Source organism: Syngnathus acus, chromosome 12 (genome assembly GCF_901709675.1).
Source record: "Syngnathus acus chromosome 12, fSynAcu1.2, whole genome shotgun sequence".
Lineage (NCBI taxonomy): Eukaryota > Metazoa > Chordata > Actinopteri > Syngnathiformes > Syngnathidae > Syngnathus > Syngnathus acus.
The window spans coordinates 11,705,748-11,727,871 of NC_051097.1; the positions used below are offsets into that span (position 1 = coordinate 11,705,748).

General features: G+C 57.7%; 4 protein-coding genes and 1 long non-coding RNA gene across 15 annotated transcripts; 3 read left to right on the forward strand and 2 right to left on the reverse strand.

Annotated features, from left to right (window-relative positions):
• The first annotated feature begins 39 nt into the window (after positions 1–39).
• rasgrf2a (Ras protein-specific guanine nucleotide-releasing factor 2a) lies at positions 40–8,394 on the forward strand. Of its 6 annotated transcripts, none has more exons than XM_037266090.1 (29): positions 45–960; positions 1,504–1,610; positions 1,924–2,071; positions 2,205–2,294; positions 2,369–2,622; positions 2,688–2,767; positions 2,885–3,078; positions 3,167–3,276; positions 3,356–3,474; positions 3,547–3,701; positions 3,787–3,853; positions 3,935–4,071; positions 4,182–4,264; positions 4,327–4,575; positions 4,659–4,751; positions 4,840–5,318; positions 5,393–5,530; positions 5,599–5,688; positions 5,762–5,868; positions 5,943–6,055; positions 6,129–6,189; positions 6,269–6,298; positions 6,379–6,482; positions 6,818–6,902; positions 6,987–7,184; positions 7,263–7,342; positions 7,407–7,524; positions 7,601–7,669; positions 7,747–8,394. In XM_037266090.1, the coding sequence occupies exons 1-29, from the start codon at positions 55–57 to the stop codon at positions 7,840–7,842; spliced, it is 4,560 nt and encodes a 1,519-aa protein (XP_037121985.1). In that variant the 5' UTR covers positions 45–54; the 3' UTR covers positions 7,843–8,394. The 6 variants fall into 6 exon arrangements, 5 of the variants coding, with proteins under 5 accessions (XP_037121987.1, XP_037121988.1, XP_037121986.1 ...); XM_037266095.1 differs by lacking the exon at positions 45–960 and adding an exon at positions 1,078–1,380; XM_037266091.1 differs by lacking the exon at positions 4,659–4,751 and having other exon boundaries at positions 43–960.
• On the reverse strand, positions 6,538–9,355 carry LOC119131615. Its single transcript, XR_005099688.1, has 3 exons — positions 8,824–9,355; positions 7,432–7,758; positions 6,538–7,334 (listed from the first exon to the last, which is right to left on the reverse strand). It is a non-coding gene; the product is annotated as an uncharacterized LOC119131615 (long non-coding RNA).
• Positions 8,495–12,462, forward strand: ckmt2a (creatine kinase, mitochondrial 2a (sarcomeric)). 2 transcript variants are annotated; one of them, XM_037266155.1, is made up of 10 exons: positions 8,495–8,559; positions 9,417–9,579; positions 9,660–9,858; positions 9,948–10,043; positions 10,257–10,478; positions 10,908–10,993; positions 11,340–11,463; positions 11,713–11,847; positions 12,077–12,202; positions 12,297–12,462. In XM_037266155.1, the coding sequence occupies exons 2-10, from the start codon at positions 9,431–9,433 to the stop codon at positions 12,408–12,410; spliced, it is 1,251 nt and encodes a 416-aa protein (XP_037122050.1). In that variant the 5' UTR covers positions 8,495–8,559; positions 9,417–9,430; the 3' UTR covers positions 12,411–12,462. The 2 variants fall into 2 exon arrangements, with proteins under 2 accessions (XP_037122050.1, XP_037122049.1); XM_037266154.1 differs by lacking the exon at positions 10,908–10,993 and adding an exon at positions 11,145–11,230 and having other exon boundaries at positions 8,497–8,559.
• Positions 12,463–12,514: 52 nt separating this feature from the next.
• On the reverse strand, positions 12,515–14,483 carry ube2l3a (ubiquitin-conjugating enzyme E2L 3a). The gene is made up of 4 exons (XM_037266210.1): positions 13,820–14,483; positions 13,356–13,451; positions 13,093–13,279; positions 12,515–13,021 (listed from the first exon to the last, which is right to left on the reverse strand). Exons 1-4 carry the CDS (start codon positions 13,844–13,846, stop codon positions 12,867–12,869), a joined length of 465 nt encoding a protein of 154 aa, XP_037122105.1. The 5' UTR covers positions 13,847–14,483; the 3' UTR covers positions 12,515–12,866.
• Positions 14,484–14,518: 35 nt separating this feature from the next.
• On the forward strand, positions 14,519–22,084 carry zfyve16 (zinc finger, FYVE domain containing 16). 5 transcript variants are annotated; one of them, XM_037266099.1, is made up of 18 exons: positions 14,519–14,703; positions 15,267–15,366; positions 15,663–17,260; positions 17,554–17,650; positions 18,139–18,318; positions 18,403–18,527; positions 18,594–18,762; positions 18,824–18,949; positions 19,008–19,163; positions 19,232–19,456; positions 19,536–19,618; positions 19,885–19,989; positions 20,218–20,368; positions 20,445–20,525; positions 20,597–20,759; positions 20,914–21,019; positions 21,091–21,264; positions 21,351–22,084. In XM_037266099.1, the coding sequence occupies exons 2-18, from the start codon at positions 15,297–15,299 to the stop codon at positions 21,510–21,512; spliced, it is 3,771 nt and encodes a 1,256-aa protein (XP_037121994.1). In that variant the 5' UTR covers positions 14,519–14,703; positions 15,267–15,296; the 3' UTR covers positions 21,513–22,084. The 5 variants fall into 5 exon arrangements, with proteins under 5 accessions (XP_037121994.1, XP_037121993.1, XP_037121991.1 ...); XM_037266098.1 differs by having other exon boundaries at positions 15,663–16,262; positions 16,293–17,260; positions 18,403–18,762; XM_037266096.1 differs by having other exon boundaries at positions 18,403–18,762.
• The last annotated feature ends 40 nt before the right edge of the window (positions 22,085–22,124 follow it).

Below are 22,124 nucleotides of genomic sequence, written 5' to 3' on the forward strand. Positions count from 1 at the left end.
CGCCTCTGGCTGGATGACTTTGAGACGGTCACGTGAACACGTTGATCTGGTGAAATGGCCACAGAGCGGATGCGTCTACTTCCCGGTGAAGTTTTTTTCTCGTTGAATTGGTCTCTGTTAACGTCTGAGTGCTCTGAATTCATCTTTGGAACGTATGAACCGAAGGGACGGATACGTGGCAAATGTCACAAAGGTCAACATGCACACTTGAAAAATGCATTTTGTGCATCAGCTGCCATGTTCGCCGTTGCTGGTCGCGACCACGCAGGACGAGCCTTTCAACCATGCAGGCACTTTCAAAGTCGCGCATGTCTGTCAGGGTTTCGGATCCCGAGTGGCGTTTTCGATCGGCGCGGCGCGGCGCGGCTCGTGCTCGCGCTCGCCTGCCGCTGTCCCTTTAAGAGGACCCTAAAGCCGATTAGCGCTCATCCCGCCTCGCTTCCCGACTTCAACAGCCCCATTTGGTACTTTTGCCGACCGAGCGGACCTCCTCTGGCCTCTCCTCCTTCGCCGTCGCTGTGCGTTGCTTCCCACGTCGGGCGCGCGGATTCCTGCCGACGGAGCCATGACGCGCGCCGGCTCCCCGGGCAGCGCGCCCTCGCCTCTCAGGCGCGCAAGTGCGAGCGAGTGAAGCGAGCGGGCGGGCGCGCGCGCGCGTCCAGGTGCGTCCAGATGCAGAAGAGCGTGCGCTACAACGAGGGCCACGCCCTGCACCTGGCGCTGGCCGCCCGCAAGGAGGGCGCCAAGCGCGGCCCGGTCAGCAAACGCAGCTCGGAGAACGTCCGCTGGACGGATAAGTTCTTCGCGCTCTACCAGAACCTGCTCTTCTACTTCGACAACGAGCAGAGCGCGCGGCCGTCCGGCATGTACCTGCTGGAGGGATGCACCTGCGAGCGCGCCCCCGCGCCCAAAGTGGCCTCCTCGCTCGGCGGCAGCAGGGACGCCCCCGAGAAGATGCAGGTATAAGGCATCTTTCCAGCCGAGGCTGGCTACAGGTTGGCTGGCTGGCTGGCTGGCTGGCTGGCATTCGGCGCTCGTGCACGTGTCGGGGTCAGGCTTTTCCAAATTGAAGGCTTTCTTTCGTGCTTGGCCTTGCGTGGGCTTCCGTGCGTCAGCCTGAGATGCTTAAGCGTGCTTGCGAGTTGGAGCATGGGGATTGCCATGGCTTCGGACTTTGTTGTCGACTCGTGGCGTGTTGGTTGAGTGACTTGGGCGCCCGGCAGACACGTCGAGACGAGACGAGACGAGACGAGACTCTTAGTGGAGGGGGCGCGGCCCCTCTACTTTACGCGCGTGTGCGTGTCTCATTGTTTTGGTTCATCTTCAATCCATCTGGCTGCCGGGGAAGCCGCATTAAAGCGCACAAGCTGCCTTGCTTATGTAAGAACAACAACGCGCGCGCGCGCAAGCCTTTAAGCCTCCTGCTGGTTGGACGCTGGCACACGCTACCAAGTGTCATTCACTCGCTTATGTTACATCATTACTACATGTGTGTGTGTGCAGTACTACTTCCTGGTGATGTTCGGCCACGATGGGCAGAAGCCTCTCGAGCTTCGCACCGAGGAGGAAGCCGACTGCAATGAGTGGGTGGACTGCATCCAGCAGGCCAGGTGAACATACGCACGCACGCACTCTGGTTCATTTCAACTTACCTGCTTTCACTCATTCGCTTGAGCTGATGAAATTAGGGGTTCAGGTCAAAAGGAACAAAGCTTGTGGAAGGAGATACAAATAGAAGGGAGAGAGGGAAATGTTATGGCCAGAGTGTGATGTAACCTAATTTTGTGAACCTTGGCGAGACGCGGCCTGTTGAATGATGCTACACGCTAGCGAATGCAAAAATCCCTTTGGAATACGAGTCGCAATGAAAGTCAAAGAAAAAGCTCGACCGGACGTGACTGTGTCGCGCGTGGGTTTGGCCAGCTACTCGGATCTGCTCCTGGAGCGCGAGATCCTGATGCAGAAGTACATCCACCTGGTCCAGATCATGGAGACCGAGAAGGTCGCAGCCAATCAGCTACGCGCGCAACTGGAGGACCAGGACAGCGAGATTGAGAGGCTCAAGGCCGAGGTACGCCGCCTCGTAGCGTTGCGCTAACGCTAGCTGCTCATTGTTCCCAACAAAGGGACTGCCAATTGCTCAATAGTGCTAATGCTGTTTGCCAAATGCTAGCCAACAGCGGTTGTGCGCGTGCTGTGTCCAGATGGTGCTGCTCAACAGGACCAAAGAGCGCCTGCAGCCCAGCCAGAACCTTGTGGACGAAGAAGACCCCGACATCAAAAAGATTAAGAAGGTCAGTTGGCGGACGGCGGCGCGGCGCGGCGTGGCGCGGCTCGCTAAGTGACGTCACGTGGCTGTCGTGTGCAGGTTCAGAGCTTCATGCGCGGCTGGCTGTGCCGGAGGAAGTGGAAGCTGATCGTCCAGGACTACATCTGCTCGCCGCACGCCGAGAGCATGCGCAAGCGCAACCACATCGTCTTCAACATGGTGGAGGCGGAGACGGAGTACGTCAACCAGCTGTCCGTGCTGGTCAACTGCTTCCTGCGCCCGCTGCGCATGGCCGCCAGCTCCAAGAAGCCGCCCGTCAGCCACCACGACGTCAGCAGCATCTTCCTCAACAGGTGCGAGACTTGTCCAAGAGTTGTTGGGCTCGCTCGCTCGCTCACGCGCTTCTTCTTTTGGCCAGCGAGACCATCATGTTCCTGCACCAGATCTTCCACCAGGGCCTGAATGCTCGCATGGCCAGCTGGCCCACGCTGGTCCTGGGTGAGTGACGGGCCTGGTCGCGAGCGAGCGAGCGCATCCGCCTGTCCGAACCCGCGAGCGAGCGCATCCGCCTGAACCCGCTCGTCACGCAACTCGGGCTGTGTGTCGGGCTCGCAGCGGACCTCTTCGACATCCTCCTGCCCATGCTCAACATCTACCAGGAGTTTGTGCGCAACCACCAGTACAGCCTTCAGGTCCTGGCCAACTGCAAGCAGAACCGAGACTTCGACAAGCTGCTCAAGCAGTACGAGGCCAACGCGGCGTGCGAGGGCCGCATGCTGGAGACCTTCCTCACCTACCCCATGTTCCAGGTAGAGCAGCCCAGACCGCATCTTCTCCGGTTCCCTTCAATGCTTAGCGGATGTGTCCTTAATGTAGCCACCGCGCGTGCGCTTGCAGATCCCCCGCTACATCGTCACTCTTCACGAGTTGCTGGCGCACACGCCGCACGAGCACGTGGAGAGGAACAGTTTGCATTTCGCCAAGTCCAAACTGGAAGAACTCTCCAAGTACAAACGTCGACGTGGTGCCGCCCGGCCGGCGGTGGGCGACAGTGACAGCGTGCGTCTGCTTTGCGCGTGTGCTCAGGATGATGCACGACGAGGTGAGCGACACGGAGAACATCCGCAAGAACCTGGCCATCGAGAGGATGATTGTGGAGGGCTGCGACATCCTGCTGGACACCAGCCAGACTTTTGTTCGACAAGGTGGGTGCAGGCGCGCGCGTCCTGTCCCCCTGGCCGAGGCTCGAGCGGACGTCCGGTGTCCCCCGCCGGCAGGGTCGCTCATCCAGCTGCCGTCCGGGAGCGAGCGCGGCGTGCTGAGCAAAGTGCGCCTGGGCTCGCGCAAGGAAGCCGAGCGCCAGTGCTTCCTCTTCACCAAACACTTCCTCATCTGCACCAGGACGTCTGGAGGCAAGCTGCACTTGCTCAAGGTCTGCACATTGGGGGGTGGGGGGGGGGGATGCACGAGGTTGGCACGAGGTTGGCGCTTGAAGCCTTTGTGTCTTCTGGTTCCAGCAAGGAGGCACGCTGTCGCTGATGGAGTGCACGCTGATCGAGGACGTGGACGCCGCCGACGACGACTGTGAGCGCGCTTTGTTCTTCTCAAGCCGACCGCTTTCCCAAGCAAGCGTCCCACCCGAGCTGCCCGCTCGCTCTTTTGCAGACAACGCGGCGGGTCAGGGCTTCGGCCACTTGGAGTTCAAGCTGCTGGCGGAGCCTCCCGACGGCCAGACCTTCTCGGCGGTTCTGCTCGCCCCGTCGCGCCAGGAGAAGGCGGCCTGGACCAGCGACATCAGTCAGGTCGGCGGAAAAGCGCCCACAAAGACCGCCAGCCCCCCCCCACCGTTGGGCTCAGCCCCTATCTCCCTATCTCCCTATCTCCCTCCCTCCCTCCCTCCCGTTTCTTTTAGTGCATCGACAACATCCGCTGCAACGGGCTGATGACCAGCGTCTTTGAGGAGAACTCCAAAGTGTCGGTGCCGCACATGATCAAGTAAGACGTGTGTCTTGCGGCGAGAGGATTTCTGGAGCCGTGACCCTGACACCCCCCTTTAGGTCGGACGCCCGCCTGCACAAGGACGACGTGGACATCTGCTTCAGCAAGACACTGAACTCGTGTAAAGTCCCGCAGATCCGCTACGCCAGCGTGGAGCGGCTGCTGGAGCGCCTGACCGACCTGCGCTTCCTCTCCATCGACTTCCTCAACACCTTCCTGCACACCTACAGGATCTTCACCAGCGCCGCTGTGGTCATCGGCAAACTGGCGCTCATCTACCGCCAGCCCTTCACCTCCATCCCCGTCAGGTAGGGACACGCATGCACATCCGGCCGCCTCTTCTCATTCCCATCCTCCTCCTCCTCCTCATCTTCATCATCTCGGCGCTCAGGATCCAGCAGCACTCGTGCGATCGTCTGTCCGTCATGTCTCTGTGTCCCGACTACACTCTGAAGATCACCCAGCTGGCTCTGGATCAGTCCAAGTAAACCAAGACCCCCCCATAGTCACTCCATGCCCCGCCCCCCCACGCCACGCCCCCCGTGCGCTGACAGGTTCTCTTGCGTTGTCAGGTCTCTGGAGCTGTTCTTTGCCAGCAACCAGGCCTCGTGGGGCGCGGACCCCCTGAGCAACAAATCGCCGCGCCTGTGCCGCAAGTTCTCGTCCCCGCCGCCGCCATCGTCGCCGCCGCCTTTGTCCCTCCCGTCGCGCACGTCCTCGCCCGTCCACTCCCGCAAATTGTCACTCAGCTCGCCCGTGGGCCCCAAAATTCTGGACCTTTCCTCCACGCCGTCGTCCTCGGCCGCCAGCTCCCCCACCTCCACGCACGGGCCGGGCCTCTTCTCCTCCTCGTCGCCGCCGCCTCACGCCGGCGGGCCCTGCAGGTCACGCTTCAGCTTTTCCTCGTCGTCGCCGCCCACCGTCACCAAGGCCCCGCTGGATCTCAGTCGAGGGCCCAGCTCGCCCGAGCTCAGCCCGGGCGGCGAGGATGTCGGCGAGCTGCCTCGAATCGACGCCCTCTGCGGGAAACTAAGGAGGAGCATTCGCAGAGGTGAGCCGTAAAAAAAAACAACATACGTACATCTGAGTGCGACGTCGGCGTAATGGTGACGCCTCCCCCGCCAGCCGTGCTGGAGTCGGTGTCTCTGGACAAGTTTATTCCCGAATCTCCCAACACCGTCGGCAGCAACGAGTCTGGCGACGTGTCGCCGTGTCGCTCGCCGTCCACGCCGCGACACCTGCGCTACCACCGCCCGGGAGGAGGTAGCACACACCGGCGCAGCGCCGCACCTCAACTTTTGGCCACGCCGCTCATCGCCGCGTCTCGGCAGCGTCCTCGGCCGAGAACTCTCGCTGCCCCGTGTCGCCGGCGTCGGCCTTCGCCATCGCCACCGCCGCCGCCGGACACGGCGGCTCCCAAGGTGAGTGACTGGTGACTTTGAGTGTGTGTGGCTCTAAAAGGCCTCGCTGGGAAAAAAAGCGTTCTTCTCGCAGCGTCGAGCGTCTCGGACAAGTCGTGCGACAAAGAGTTCATCATCCGCAGAGCCGCCACCAACCGAGTTCTCAACGTGCTGCGACACTGGGTCTCCAAACACATGCAGGTCGGCAGGTGGCCCCAAAACCTTCTGCGCCTTTCTTGACCTTCCAAAATGGAATAAATGCTTGCCCCCGGCAGGACTTTGAGAGCAACGGGGAGCTGAAGGTGGGCGTGGTCAGCCTCCTGGAGGAAGTGCTGCGGGACCCCGACCTTCTGCCTCAGGAGAGGAAAGCCGCCGGCAACATTCTCAGGTTGGCCCGCCGCTTGCACGGAAAGGAAGAAAAAAACAAAAAGCCGGGTTGACCGCGATGTTTGCCACATCAGCACCATTTGTCAAGAAGAGCAAGACGACGCTCAGCTCAAGATTGAGGACATTCTGCAAATGGTGCTGCATTCTGAGGACACGCCTGCACATGTTTGTCACCGCATACTAACTGCAACCATCGTTTTTTTATGACCAACAGAAAAGTTCTCCTCTTCTTCACTTCATTGCGGTAAGAAAAGAATCCCAACGTTCATTCGTCGACGTTAGCACGGTCATCATCTGTGTGTGTGTGTGTGTGTGTGCGCGTAGGCAGAGAGTCCAAAAGCCGAGTGTTTGGAGTCCCTGTCTGCGATGGAGCTGGCCGAGCAGATCACGCTCCTGGACCACATCGTCTTCAGGAGCATTCCCTACGAGTGTGTCCAACTTTGAGAATGATTCCAAGATATCCCAAAATCATGAGAGTCCACCTGCAGGATGTTGCATTTATTTTGAAATGATGATTACAATTGATTGTGATCGCCGAGCGACTTGCGCTTGTAGTCTGTCGCCCTCTAGCGGTCAGATGGGACAATGCAGGTAGCTTCCACCAGAGCAAACAATGCCTGAAAAATCACCTATGGGTGCCCAAATTTGTTTGAGAAATGAAAGTAGTTTCCGGTATTTTATGCTAATGAGACTATTTTGTTTGGGACATTTTCCCAGTATTTTTCCTCGTATGAATATCGATTGGTTGACGGTGGCGTTTCAGGGAGTTCCTGGGTCAGGGCTGGATGAAGGCGGACAAGACGGAGAAGACGCCCTTCATCATGAGAACCAGCCAGCACTTCAACGAGGTGAGCTCGAGCGGAGCTTAAGCGGAGCTCAAGCGGACCCGCGCCGCCGCCGCCGCTCACGTTTTGTGGCCGGCTCACGCTCAGATGAGCAACCTGGTGGCCTCGCGGATCATGACGCACGGCGACGCGGGCGCCCGGGCCGGCGCCATCGAGAAGTGGCTGGCGGTGGCCGACATCTGCCGCTGCCTGCACAACTACAACGGCGTGCTGGAGATCACCTCGGCGCTCAACCGCAGCGCCGTCTACCGCCTCAAGAAGACCTGGGCCAAAGTCTGCAAGCAGGTCCAGGCCCCCCTCGTATGGTTCGCAACGGCGCTCAGCTCAGCGTCATTATTTTTGAAATCATTTGTCGCCTCGCAGACCAAGGCGCTGATGGATCGACTGCAGAGGACGGTCTCGTCCGAAGGACGCTTCAAGAACCTCCGAGAGACGCTGAAAAAGTACAAACGGCCACCTGACCGAGTTGGCGCCGTGCGCGCTGGTGACACGCGAGTGTGTTTTCAGCTGCAACCCGCCGTGCGTGCCCTACCTGGGCATGTACCTCACCGACCTGGCCTTCATCGAGGAGGCCACGCCCAACTTCACCGAGGAAGGCCTGGTCAACTTCTCCAAGATGAGGATGGTAGTCGGCGCTCGCAAGCAGCCGCTGAGCGGTGGGTGGCGGCAAAATCAAAAGCTGCTCTTTGTCTCCCCGTCAGATCTGTCACATCATCCGAGAGATCCGGCAGTTCCAGCAGGCTCCTTACAGGATCGAGCACCAGGCCAAGGTGAGCTGGGCCTCCGGCCGGCCGGCCGGCGGCACCTTTGATTGACAGCTGTCAGGCATCACTTTGTGCTCTCGCAGGTGACTCACTTCCTGCTGGACAAGACGCAAGTGATGGATGAAGACGCACTGTACGAGTTCTCGCTGAAGATTGAGCCGCGCGTCCCGCCGGCCTAAGCTAAGCGAAGCTAAGCTAAGCGCCTGGCCTCCTGCCTTGTCCTACGCAGAGGCCAGGTTAATCCCCGCTCATTTGGATCAGGTGAGGCTTCCGGGTCTCGTTGCCTAGCAACCGACGCCACTTTTCTCCACCCGTTTCCCGGCGTGCAGGCTGTGGCTCACGCTGTGACATCACTTCCTGCGTGGAGTGATCACACTGTGACACCCTGGCTTCCACAGGGTCACTTTGCTTCAAAAGTGGAAGCGCTAGATGACACGGTGACATCAAAAACAATCACACATTATTATTTAGGATGAATATTTGAAGTGAATGTTAGCTCCGTGTTATATTTAGCTTTCTCCTCTGGAGCGTATTAGTCGAGCTTAACGCCTTTGCACTATGTTGTCATTTGATATCTCCGTAGTTTGACGTGATGTATTGATGAGACGTATGCTATTTATTTCGGGGGGGGGGGGGGGTTTTTTTTTTTGGGTTCATATTAGCGCCTCATTTGTCTTTGTACCGGGTGTTCTTTTCCACTCAGCCTGTGACAATAAAAGTCCTTGAAAATATGTGTGAAAGTCAAAGCCAGCGAGTCACAGCGCTTGCGATTGGTTGGAATGGGGCTTGAGGGGGCGGGGCCTTGTTCCAGGCCAGCGTGCAAAGCTCATTAAAGGAGACTCTTGGGCCGAAGGAACAAACGGCAGGCAGCAGGCAGGCAGGCAGCGTCTGCGCAGGTACTGTGACCGACCGCCCGCCCGCCCTTTTGACCCTTGAAACATTGCTTGGGACTGACTTCCTTGTGTGCGTGGATCCATTTGTCTTTTGTCCTCATCATTTTTATTGCACGATGCCATGCCAGACTTGACCAATTGGATGCCCATTTGAAAGGTGCTGTGGGTCTTTTTGGATTTTCTAGATGCCCATCTCGTGAGCTTTTTTCATTTTCTAGTTGTGAGGTTCAGTCGTGAAAAGGCGTAAGAGTTGTTCTTGACTCCCACCTGGACGTGCTGGAGGATGTACTGCAAGTTCAGCGGCCATGGGAGGGGGCGGGGCTTAAGACCATTAAGTCGACTTAGTGTCCCTTCCACTTTTGCCTTGTTTCTTCTCCATCGCCCTGGAAAAGGTCTCGTGAGCGGGTCATGGTGGTGGCTGGCCCTGCGAGGCCCACGTCCAGCCTGTCTTGGCAGCGCAGCGCAATGGTCCGTCGTCCTGCGATGGGCTAAAAATAGGAGACGCAAATATAGACGTGGGCGCACAGGCGGCCGGACGACCTTCGGCAAAGCGCTGTCCAGGTGGCTAAGCTAAGCTAACTGTCAGGCTCCTTCCGCTCGTAAGATGGTCATAGCGACTGGCCGGCCGCAGCTTCCGCTAAGCTTGTTAGAAGACAGACGCAAATCTGGTGCTAGGTCACCGACTGATGACCTTCTGAGAAGCTTCTCGTCCGTCGGACGTCTCCTCCACAAGACAAGTCTCCCGTTTTAGTTTCGGCTCCTTTTTCGAAAGATGACTTTCTACCGAGATGTTTCCATTTTTTTTATTGATTCATTTTTTTGTCCCCACCCTGCCTGCCTCCCTCCCTCCCTCCATCCAGCTCGTGACTCAAAGATGGCAAACTCCTTCACGCGCCTGATGTCGGGGCGCAACACCGCCGCCCTGCTGACCACCTTGGGGGCGGGCACCGTGGCGACCGGCTTCCTGTTACGCGACGGCAATTCTTTGGCGGCCGAGGCGCGGAAGAAGCTCTATCCTCCCAGGTAGGCGGCAATATAGGCAGACGACCTGATGTCGAATGACACGGTCCTGCCGCCTCTCAAGTTTGCTCGGCACTCGGCAGCTCCGACTTTCCTGACCTTCGCAAGCACAACAACTGCATGGCCATGGCGCTGACACCTGCCATTTATGGCAAACTGCGTGACAAGGTCACCCCCAACAACTGGACCTTGGACCAGTGCATCCAAACGGGCGTGGACAACCCCGGACACCCGTTCATCAAAACCGTGGGCTGCGTGGCCGGTGACGAGGAGAGCTATGAGGTCTGATTTGGTTTTGGCTTTTCTTCTTCTTTCAATATTGTCGTCGAACGAAAGGGCTAGAGAATCAAAGCTGCCGGATGAATTTGCAGGTATTTGCCGATCTCTTTGACCCGGTCATCAAGGACCGCCACAACGGCTACGACCCCGGAACCATGATGCACCCCACCGACCTGGACGCCTCCAAGGTGTTTAGCCGTCGCTGCTGCGCCAGCCACCGTCCTGCCAAGCGTTTCCTGCTCCAAACGACGCCGTTTTGTTGTTGTTGTTGTTTCTTTTCTTTTCTTTCCTTTCCTTTCCTTTCCTTTCCTTTCCTTTCCTTTCCTTTCCTTTCCTTTCCTTTCCTTTCCTTTCCTTTCCTTTTCTTTCCTTTCCTTTCCTTTCCTTTCCTTTACCACCAGCTGAGCGGCGGCATGTTTGACGAGAAGTACGTGCTGTCGTCCCGCGTGCGCACGGGTCGCAGCATCCGCGGCCTCAGCCTGCCTCCCGCCTGCAGCCGGGCCGAGCGCCGCGAGGTGGAGCGCGTGGCCGTCACGGCGCTGGCCGGCCTCAAGGGGGACCTGGCGGGCCGCTACTACAGTCTGGGAGAGATGACCGAGCGCGAGCAGCAGCAGCTCATCGACGTAAGGCCGCCCACGCCATCATGAGTGCTCTAAAGTTGAACGACAACATTCACGCAATTCCGCAATCGCATGTTGCCAGGCAGAAGTCACGGGGCACAATCTTTGGTGCCCCAGATTCCAATTAAAGAGCCAATTTCACTTGCACTGTGGCAATAAGGCAAGTGGCCCAGAGGCAAATCATTTCAAGGCAACATTTTAGTTGCTAGGCAGACTTGGACCGGAACACTCATTAGGCTCGGCAAGGTCCAAAAGTCGCTTGTTGCCTGGCAGAGTCTACGTGGCCCGGAAAGTTGCAAGAGTTTTCTTAACGGCCGGCCTTAACTCGGCAATTCGATGCTAGCTTGTGTTTTTTTTTTTCGGATGGCGCTCACTGTCCAGTCATGTGACGTGTCTTTGGTTTGTGATCCAATCCTGCCGCGCTCCTCTCAGGACCACTTCCTCTTTGACAAGCCCGTGTCTCCTTTACTTACCTCGGCCTTCATGGCCCGAGACTGGCCTGACGCCAGGGGTATCTGGTAAGACGGTTCCGGAACAAAAGAACCCACAGCGTTAGCCGTGAAGTATTAGCACCCGTCGCGTGCACCGCCCCACCCCTTCCCTCCCCTGTCCTTCTGCTTCTGTCAATTGGAGTGTCTTCTTCCTCTTCCACCTTGATGAATCCTGTAGGACCACTTCCTGTTTGACAAGCCCGTCTCCCCCCTGCTGACCTGCGCCTTCATGGCGCGAGACTGGCCCGACGCCAGGGGCATCTGGTAGGCCGTGCGTGCATTGTGTGCCGCATGCTTGCCCGTCCACCCGCCGCAGCCCCGCCCCCTTTGCTTTCCGCGTCTCCGTCCCTGTGTTGAGAATGTTCCTCCCCAGGCACAACAACGAGAAGACCTTCCTGATCTGGATCAATGAAGAGGACCACACCAGAGTCATCTCCATGGAGAAGGGGGGCAACATGAAGAGGGTCTTTGAGAGATTCTGCAGGGGACTAAAGCAGGTACGCAACTTTTTGTTTTTGGTCACGTCACGCTTGATGACTGAAAGATGCCGTGGATGTTGCCAGGCAGCCACCGGGGTGGGGGGGAAGGCCGATTCCCCAATTGTTGGTTCTTTTACTTCAAATGTCATGTATTACCTTGCTGCTAAGCAGAAACTCCTATTGAATTCATGAATTTTTGTAAGTTGCTAGGCAGACTTGATGAGGAGCCATTTGAGGGTAAAACCCAAGCAAGCTTTGCACCCACAGGTGGAACATCTGATCCAGGAGAGGGGCTGGGAGTTTATGTGGAATGAGCATCTGGGCTACATCCTCACCTGCCCTTCCAACCTGGGCACGGGCCTCAGGGCAGGCGTGCATGTGCGCCTTCCCAAACTCAGCAAGGTCTCTCTCTCACACACACACACACACACACGGCCCAATTCACAGATTTGTTTTTTTTAAATTGCACTTGTTGGCGTCATTTATTTGCAGATTTTGACTGTCGGTCCACATGTGCTGCTGCGCCCTTTGTGTTCACACCTTGATGAGCCCGTCTGTGGCGTTTAGCATTATGTGTTAGCAATAAGCTAAGGCAGGCTTTTAAATCCAAAAGGTTTTTGGGTTCCCGCAGGATCCTCGCTTCTCCAAGATCCTGGACAACCTGCGTCTCCAGAAAAGGGGCACGGGCGGCGTGGACACGGCGGCCACGGGCGACACCTTTGACATCTCCAATAACGACCGTTTGGGCAAGTCAGAGGTGAGCGACTCTCAACCTGTCTCTGACCTGTCTCTGACCTGTCTGGTCTGCTGCATTTGTGCAAAAGTCAAAGGTGGCCTCCTGGTGCACACAGGTGGAGCTGGTGCAGCTGGTGGTGGACGGCGTCAACTACCTGATCGAGTGCGAGAAGCGGCTGGAGAAGGGCCAGGACATCAAGGTTCCGGCTCCCATCGCCATGTTTCGCTAATGGAGCTAATTTTGCGCGTCAGTAAAAGCACTCTCCAACATGCTTGACCTTGCCCTCGCTTCACTTTTTTGTAGGAATGAGTCACTTGTGGCTAGGCAGGATTTATGTGGGATCATTCATTCCCACACAATGGGAAAATAATTTGTGGGACACACTCATTCACGCTAACAATGGTAACGTTACTTGGGCAAATTGAAAAAAGTCACACTATGGACGAGTCACTAGTTGCGAGGCAGAATTTGTGGGACACAATCATTGATGCTCAACAAAGTCTCACTCACATTTGTATAATTACTTGTTTCTAGGCAGGTTTCAGAAAAACAAGAATCGGCATAGGCAGGGATCGGCATGTTTTGCCAAAAACAGTTTTGGACACCGTCGTCGGCACACCACGCACGGCCGCGGCCCCGCCGAGTCGGGGCAGAAAAGCCACGAGAGGGGGGAGGTTTCCGGCAGTCAGTCCTCGGGTCGGGTCTCGCCGTGCTTCCTGGTGAACTCCTCGGCGTTCCTCATGAACTGCGCCCGGTCTTCCCTGTACTCGTTGGCCAGCTCGGCCCGCAGGGGACGTTCGGGCTGCGGCGCGTTGACCAGCGAGATCAGACACTGGATGACTGCGCACAAACACAACACGGTAACCGCGCCACGCCACACTCGTGCCGGATCTTTCTGACCTCCAGCTGACCTTGGGAGGTCCTGGTGGCGGGCTTCCAGTTCTCCAGGCTGATTATGGCCAAGCACACGTGACCCTTCTCGTCCACGTTGGGATGGTAGATTTTGGTCCTGAAGGTGATCCTGGGGGGCTTGAAGGGGTACTCGGTCGGGAAGTTAATCTCCACCCGAAAGGCTCCTTTGTCGTAAGGGGGGCTTTCCTTGCCGCGACCAAAAACCATCACAAGTTGGAGCTCGATACGAGCGAGTGCTTTAGAGAGCGCAAAGCAGACTTACAGGCACGATGAGACCCTGCCAGCTTAAAAGGTTGGATTCGTCCACTTGGATGTCGCGGAATTCTCGGAAGCCCGATTTGCGGATTTCCTCCAGCTCCTGAAAAGTATTTTGTTGGGAGCATCACATTTAGGGCTATTTCTTTTGACTTTTGGAAGGGGTTGACACAGCTCGCTTTGAGTGCGTTCTTCCACCAGATGTCACTAGTGGTGCTTCCACTCGAACGCTAAATTGAAATGGGTGTCTTTTGCGTGGCATCTCGAGATCGCTTTTCTATGCTGCGTGCGATGTGACATTTGAGCCGTCGTGGCGGCAAAGGGGAATTTACAGCGCGCAAGCAGGCCTCCCTCACAAAATGGTGAACATAGGCTATGTTCGCCTGCATACAATAACGTAAGAATGGTTGACATGACACGTCACGTGAGTGTATCGATCTAGAATGTGGCTGTGCGCCTTTTGGGATGTACCTTGGACACTCTCCTGGCGGAAGTCATACTAACACGGTTGTTGAGTCTTCTCCCAGTCGTCGTAGCGAACGGTCGGGCGAACGGTCGGGCGAATGGTCGGGCGGGCCGGCCGGCCGCGGCCACCACCCGCTCGTCGCGACGCGTGACGTTCACATTGTGTGAATCACACAAACACAAATATCAAGGAGCTTGTTGGGCTTGTCCAAAAGCAACTCGTCATAATTGGCAAAATAGATTTTGTATGACGTTTTTTTTTTTTCGGAGTCATCCAAGTAAGTTGCCGTTCAGCTTTGAAGAAATTACACGTTACGTCACGAATTTTTTTTTTTTTTTAAATGGAAGAAAGTGCCACTTTTTCTGGGTTGGGTACTTTCTTCCATAATTTCAACTTGAAATGACCGGGGTACTAACATCGTTAAAAAAAAAAAAAACACACACACACACACACAAAGAAAACCAATCTATTGGATAGAAAATGTCAATTCAAAACAAATCCAGCATCGCTGTTCAGCCGCAAACATCGATGTCAGATCTCATCGATCGGTTTGCACTTTGCGGGTTTCTCCGTGTCTGCGAACATTGTAGTGACCTTTTGAACTTTGAAACACTATACGTTTGACCCACAGGTGACAAATTGTCAACTTCGGATGTTGGAAATATGCAAGCTCAGCCTGATCCACAGGTCCGTCCGTACGTGTTTCCAAGATGGCCGCCGGAGCACAGACTCCAGACTTGTAGCGTCAAACTCCGAAAGAAAGCGGAAAAAAAGCTCTTTCTCCTCGGCCCACTTCAAAGCTCACTTAGCAACATGAGCGGACGATGACGTTTGTTAGCAGCACGATAGCCGAGCACGACGCCAGTAGAGCGATGGCAAAAGCCACCAGGTAAAAGACAAACCGAGCTAGCTAGCTAGCTAGCCAGCCAGCCCTGGAAGCTATCCTGCTAGCCACATTTAGCACACAACGACGAACGAACAATAACAAATAACTCGTTCACATTGAAGGGAGCGACACGTCCATCCCCCGAAGCCCGTAGCGTGCTTAGCGGACTCGTCGACAGGGTTTACGGGGACAAAAGGTGAACGTGCCTGTGTCTTAGCTATTAGCATCTCTGCTAACAGCAACAACTCTGACAAGTAGACTTGACAGCTATCTCCTCGTCAATGTAAGCGACTGCGTTGAAATTGATCGAGAAACTTGTGTGTCAATTCCGAGTTGGCTGTCAGTCTTTTCCACAGCTCGATGTCTTTGGTCAATTTGGAATCCTGTCAAAGGTTTGCGTTTGGCCTTAACGTACGAGCGGAATTTGCTCTGTGTCTCTAATCGTGACCCAAAACACTTTCCCCCCCTCATTGAAACGTACGGACATCAGTAACCCTAAATACAATTTATGGGCGACTCGTTGACTGTTCAATGGACAATTTGATTGCCTCTTGCTTGCTCTTCAGGCTTTAGGAGGGATTGATTGTAAAGGCAGCATGGACAGCTTCTTCAAAGCGGCAGTTTGTGACCTGGACAAAGTGCTGGACGACTTTGAGCTGAGCGCAGGTGAGATGCTGAAGGAAGTGCACTTTCATTCCGTCACCGGATGGAAGTGCACTTTCATTTCCGTCGCAGGATGGAAGTGCACTTTCATTTCCGTCGCAGGATGGAAGTGCACTTTCATTTCCGTCGCAGGATGGAAGTGCACTTTCATCTCCATCATAGGATGGAAGCGCAGCGCAGGGCAGGGCAGGGCAGGGCAGGGCAGGGCAGGGCAGGGCAGGCAGGCAATCCTTGAGAAAACCTTGCGCTTCATGGAAGCATTGCTTTTCAATGACAATATTTTTTTTGCCGTCTTGCAGATGAAGTCGCCCGCAAGTCGGTCTTCGGAAAGTCCCCGCCGTACAAGTTGACGGCTTTGGGCTCCTCCGGGGCGTCCGGCGTGCCCCCCGACCTTCCCGACCTCAGCGCTCTCCGCTACGGCGGTAGCGCCGAGCACAACGGCGAGGCCCCGGTTCAGCCTCTGACCCACGTGGACCTGCTCTCCTCCGTAGACCGCGGCGCCGCTCAGAGCTCGGCACTTCCCTGCCCCGACCGGGCCCTCGAGCCCGTGTGCGACCTGGTCAACGACACCGGTTCGGCCGTCCGAGCCGACAGCCACGATGCCTTCGGCGAGCTGGACGCCGCCGAGAGGCGGTTGGAGGAAGAAGAGAAGGAGATGGAGGAGAGCGAGGAGGAAGAGGAGCTCCTGTTGGACTTCAGCAACCTGGTGCTGGAGGACCGCGACATGCCCAGCCAGAACTCCAACTGGCACCAGCAGCTGAGTCTGCTGGACATCATCCTTCCTGCGTTTCCTGCAGAGGACGTGCGAGTGGAAGCGCGAGATGACGGCGAGGCCCAAGACGAAGGCTACGAGGAGGAGACCCCGGAAGACGACCCGGCCGAGATGGGCGCTCAAACCTCGAGCGCCTCGCTAGGCTCTCCGGAACCCCCGGCGGGTCCCAGCAAGGTGGAGTCGCCCCCAGAGTCGGACAACGAAGCTCCCGTTAGCAGCCCTGGAGAGCGACGCGAAGATGAGGGGACGGAGGCGGACTCTCTGTCAGCTTTGGACGCTTCTTGCCGTGAGGAACCCCTCCACTCGATTTCCCAGCAGCAGCAGCAGCAGCAGCAGGAGCGCTGCGTGGTAGAGCTTCCCGCCCCCGTCCCTCCCGCCGAAGCTTTGCCCTCGGAGCCCAGCCCGGTGGACCTACCCGAGTTCGGCTTCGAGTATCTGCCTGAGAGCGACCAGGCTGAGCTGCTGGTCACGGACGAGGAGCTGGACGCCTTCCTGCGGGCTGAGGCTGAGCGGGGCGGCGTCTCCGTCCAGCGGGGGGAGGCGGCGCCGCCGCCCGACGGGGAGCTTGCTTACGAGGAGCCGAGGAGTTGCGCGCAAGCTCTGCGAGGCCCGGCGTCTCCGGAAAGTGACAGAAGCCTTCCGACGTCGTCTCTCTGCCGGGACTCGCCTTGTCAGGAAGGGAGCCGTCCCCCCACCGAGCAGCAGCAGCGCATTTCCCACGGAGGGGCGAGACCCAAGCAGCCGCTCCCGCCTGCCTCCGCCGCCACGTCTTCCCAATCGGCAGATGAGAAAGACGAGGAGCAGGAGGAGAACCATGACGCCGACCGCAACGAGGAGCAGGAGGAGAGTCCGCCACGCATGAGCCCGGGCTTCCTGCCGCATTCCCTCGGCGGCTCGCTCTACGCGGCACCGGAGCCGCCGGAATACACGGCCAGCTACGAGGAGCTCTCCGAGCCGCCGCCCTACCCCGGCGAGGGCGGCGCTCGGCCCGCCGGCTGGAAGGAGGAGGAGCCGGGCGGCCGGCAGCCCGCCTGGGTGCCCGACTCGGAAGCCCCCAACTGCATGAACTGCTCGCACAAGTTCACCTTCACCAAGCGGCGCCATCACTGCCGCGCTTGCGGCAAAGTACGTACACGCACACAGATGACCTTGGTGTGTAGATTCATTCATATTTACATTTGTGGCTGGCTGTGATCCAAAGACAAATGAAAACCGACCGGCGTTTGCGAAATTTGTCAAATTCCATCGGAGGTCGTCGTCTGTTTTGCAAGCAACCTCGCCCGGAGGATTAATGGCGGCAGAGAGCATGAGCTTCTTGTACTTCTGAGCTCCACTTAAATCCTCTCAATTAAGAGCATTAGAGGAGCGTTTAGGAAGCGCCGTCGGTCCTGACCCGCTTTTGCCCGTTTGTGCGGCAGGTGTACTGCGCGGGCTGCTGCAACCGCAAGTGCAAGCTCAAGTACTTGGAGAAGGAGGCGCGCGTGTGCGTCGTCTGCTTTGACACCTTGCAAAGAGGTAAGCCAAAGCGAAATTCCGGGCCGGATTGGCCAAGGTATTCTAGCGGGCTTGCGCTGGCCATTTCAATGTTTCTGGACCGGCCGTACGTGACGTGACGTGACGTGACCTGACGTGACGTGACGTGACCTGACCTGACGTGACCTGACCTGACGTGACGTGACGTGACGTGACGTGACCTGACCTGACGTGACCTGACCTGACGTGACCTGACGTGACGTGACGTGACGTGACGTGGCCTGACCTGACCTGACCTGACCTGACCTGACCTGACCTGACCTGACCTGACCTGAAGTCCTCCTCGCCAGTAGGTGGCGCTACACTGCGGCCCTTTTCCACATTGGAAACATTAACGATTGACTGAGAGCGATCCTGAATTGAAAGACGAATCAGAACCGGGCTCTGTTTGAAACGACCAGCCAATGGCCTTTTAAAGTGGCTTGACTTGAGTTTACGGCCAACCGCTACCGGTCTTTTGGCGGACGCAGCGCAGGCCCTGGAGCGGATGATGAGCCCCACGGGTCCCGGTCCCAACCCCAACGTCCCGTCACAGTACTGCAGCACCATCCCGCCCCTGCAGCAAGCCCGGGCCGCCGGCACCCTCAACTCGCCGCCGCCCACCGTCATGGTGCCCGTGTCGGCGCTCAAGCACCCCGGCGGCAGCGACGGTGCGACGGCGCTTCCTTCCTTCCGCCGGGTCTCACCGGGCCTGCCCGCCCTCACCCCGTCGCCCCTCCTTGTCCCCGCTGCAGGCTGCCCCCGGGAGCACAAGCGAGTTTGGTTCGCCGACGGCATCCTGCCCAACGGGGAAGTGGCCGACACCGGCAAGCTGGCGGCGCCCGGTTGCCGGAGCTCACCCGAGTCGGAAGAAACGGCGGTACGCCCGACGACGCGCCGCGGCGAGTCAGGCGCCCACTCATCGGCTCCCTTCTGTCTTCATCAGTCGGGCCCGAGCGTCCCAGAGGGGGTCCCGCCTCCCCCTTGCGGCCCATGGCACTATGCGCTGCTGGCGGGCTTGGGCTCTGCGGTCCGGAAGGCTCCCAGTCTGCTGCCCGACTCGGAGGACCAACTTCCTCCTCTCCTCATTGCCACGGCGGAGGATGCAGCAGGAGGTCTGTTTGTCCCGGGTGGCCGGCCTCTCCTCTCCTCTCCTTACATTGCTCATCTTCTCAGCAGACGTCTTGGTGGAGGAGAGCCCCGCGCCTTGCCAGATTCGACACCTCTTAGAAGAGGGGGGTCCTCGTCCTTTGACCTTTGTCCTCAACGCCAACCTGCTGGTCAACGTCAAGATGGTCACCTGTGAGTAGAGTTGGGGGGGGGGCTCGCCTTCCATGCTTGACTCCCGTTGGCCGCTCAGACGGCGAGCGTGAGTGCTGGTGCTTGGGCTCCAACGGGCTGCGAGCCCTGGGCCAGAGGGAGCTGGTCTTCCTCCTGGAGCGTGTCCCAGAAGACCGAACGCCCCCCCGAGACCTCTTTGCGCTGTGCCTCAGTATTCAGCAGGACGCACAAAGAGGCAGGTGGCGCCGCATGTCTGTGCTCGTTTGCCCGCCCGCCCGCCCGCTCACCCGCTCCCTCTCGCAGGCAAGTTTGTGGACGAGCTGGACAACGTGACCTTTGCCGGCAGCTTCCTGGGCAGCAAAGATCACGGCGGGATGCTCTTCTTCTCTCCCACCTGTCAGCCGCTGGAGGGCCTGACTCTGCCCTCGTGGCCTTTCCTCTTTGGCCTTCTCATCCAAAAGCTGGAGGTGCCCTGGGCCAAGGTCTTCCCCCTCAGGCTGCTTCTACGACTCGGCGCCGAGTACGACGGTGTGTACTTGTGCTGCATTCAAATCCCAGAGCGGGGAAAGAAAATGCAAGATTGTGATCTTACAACGTCACTTTGCAGTGTACCCCAGCACCCCCGTGAGCGTGCGTTTTCGGGAATCGGTTTATCGCGAGACGGGACACACCATCATGAACCTCCTGGCGGTGAGTCCTCGAGCCCAAAGTTGTCGTGCGTTCAACATGAAGGGTTGGAATTGGTGGGTTGGATCACCAAATGATTCCCGAGCGCGGCGGCACGGTGGCGGCACCGCTGCTGCTGCTGCTCACTGCTCCCGTCTCCCCCCCAGGGGATGGATCCAAATCACACGGGGATGGGTTCAATGCAGAGGACAAATTTCACCACACCCACGTGTGTGTGTGTGTGTGTGTGTGACGATCATTGGGACTTTAACTTTCCCGTCCGAACGCAGGACCTGAGGAACTACCAATACAGCCTGGCGTCCGTGGAGGGTCTGAGGGTCCACATGGAGGTGGGCCGCAGCTTCATCGACATCCCCAAAAGCAGCTTTGGCCAGGTGAGAGCCGCCAGATGAATAGAATAGATCTTTATTGTCATTGTCACACATGTACAACGAAATTTAAAAAGTGCCAACCCATCAGTGGATGAAAAGAAAAATAAATAGAATAAAAAGATAAAAAAATACAAGCTAAAAACCCACAGAAGAACATACACAGACATAATCATTTTCTTTTAGCTTCCTTCCACACGTCTGGAGGTCACGCCATATGTTTGCGCTTTGCAGATGCAGCGGGTGTTGAGCGGTGCCAACGAGCACGTGATCACCGTCGGCGCCACCTTGAGTCTGCGGGCCGACTCGCACCTGGTGTGCTTCCAGAACGAGGACGGCGGCTACCGGACGCAAGCCGCCAGCGTGCCCGGCAAGACGCGCACGGGTGGGGCGCCCGTCTCCCCTTTGACTCTGCGTCGGCGTCACTGAAACCTTTTGCCTCCCTCCCTCCCTCCCTCCAGTGACAGGGGCCAGCTTCGTGGTCTTCAACGGCGCCCTGAAAGCCTCGTCGGGCTTCATCGCCAAGTCAAGCATCGTAGAAGGTCAGCACTCAACCGGTGTCACCGTCCATCAGCTCTGGCTTTTGAAAATGGGACGTTCATGGGCCTTTTAGACGGTCTGATGGTGCAGATGCCCCCCGAGACCATGGACGCCCTGCGCGCGGCCCTGCGCGAGCAGAACGACTTCAACATCGCCTGCGGAAGGACGGACGAGACGGACGTCCGGGAAAACGTCAGCGTGCGCTGGCTTGACTGGACGCCGCCCATCAACACCGGGTAAAATGGGACACGTTGCCACCAATGTTGGACGCAGCCCCAAAATTGCCTATTTGTCTTAAAGTTGATGACTGGGCAGTCATCGAAACTTTAGTCTTCCCAATTGAACTCAAAGTCCATAGCGCTGACTCGCTAACGCTGACTCCCCGGCCAGAATGACAAGTGACGTGGACGGGCGGAGTCTGGAGGGCGCGCGCTCCGTGAGGATGCGGCAGGACGCCGAGTTCGAGTGTGACGGACAAGTCATCGCGTGTTCCGAGGTGACACCCGCCGCCTTGTGATTCGTCTTGCCCGTCCGTCTCCGAGGCTGACGGCGGCGGCCTCCCGGCAGGTCTTCTACCAGCCGACGTCCGCCGAGCACAGCCCGGCGGCGCCGGCGGCGTGCGCCGCCTTCCAGAAGGAGCTGGCCGCGGCCGCCTGCGGCGCTTTGACACCTCATCTGGGCGCCCTCGCCGCCAGCGCCATCAACTCCTTCGGCCTGCGTGTGTCCACGCGAGACGACGTGGTAGGTCTTTGGCTTCGTGGTCTCGGTGTCCGTGTGAGCGACAGGTAGCGCAGCGCAGCGTCTGAGCACATGTTTGCGCCTTGCAGGTGGAGTACCAGGCCGGTTGGGGCGAGCGCCCCCTCCCCCAGCGCTACACCAACGAGCTGGACAGCGCGCTGATCCCCGTCATCCACGGGGGCGGCGCCATCGTGCCACCGCCAGCCCCCGTGGACATGGAGCTGCTCTTCTTCATCACACACGCCATCTGAAGCTCAAACCAGTGGTTCTAGAAGAGGACGGGGGGGGCGGAGCTTGAGGAGCCAACAAATGCCAGGAGCCCACCGTTGTTGCTCTCTTTGTGGTCGTTCTGCTGGCAGCAAACTCAAAACTTTAATGTGGTGACATTCGATTGACGTGCGTGTCCCCAACTCAAAGAGCAACGACTCGCTCCAAATCAAAATGGCCCGCCCGCCCTCTCTCTCTTCAGATTTTGGCCCACCTGGTTTGATGCCGTCTCGGGGCCCAGGAATGGCGTGGATGCGAGAGGAGGCGCTTGGGCATGTCAGGTTTTGCTCTTGCGCCATCTTGTGGCACCTGTGGGCCATTACAGATTCCGAGGATCTTTTTTTGCCCACCGCTGACACTTCATTGATCATGACTAATTCTGAATGTACTTATGCTGCAGCTTTAAACTTGACAGTGTAGGGTTCAAAGGTCACACTGTCGCCAGCGTCCGACCGAACTTCTCGGGGACCCCAGTGCATTGCGTGAGACCATTGTGTTGCTTTTTTTCTTATTTTATTTCATCTCGAGTCTTTATTGAATAAATGTGCATAAGAGAGATGATCCGCGTGGCGTTTTCCCCCCCCAAATGTGTGCGT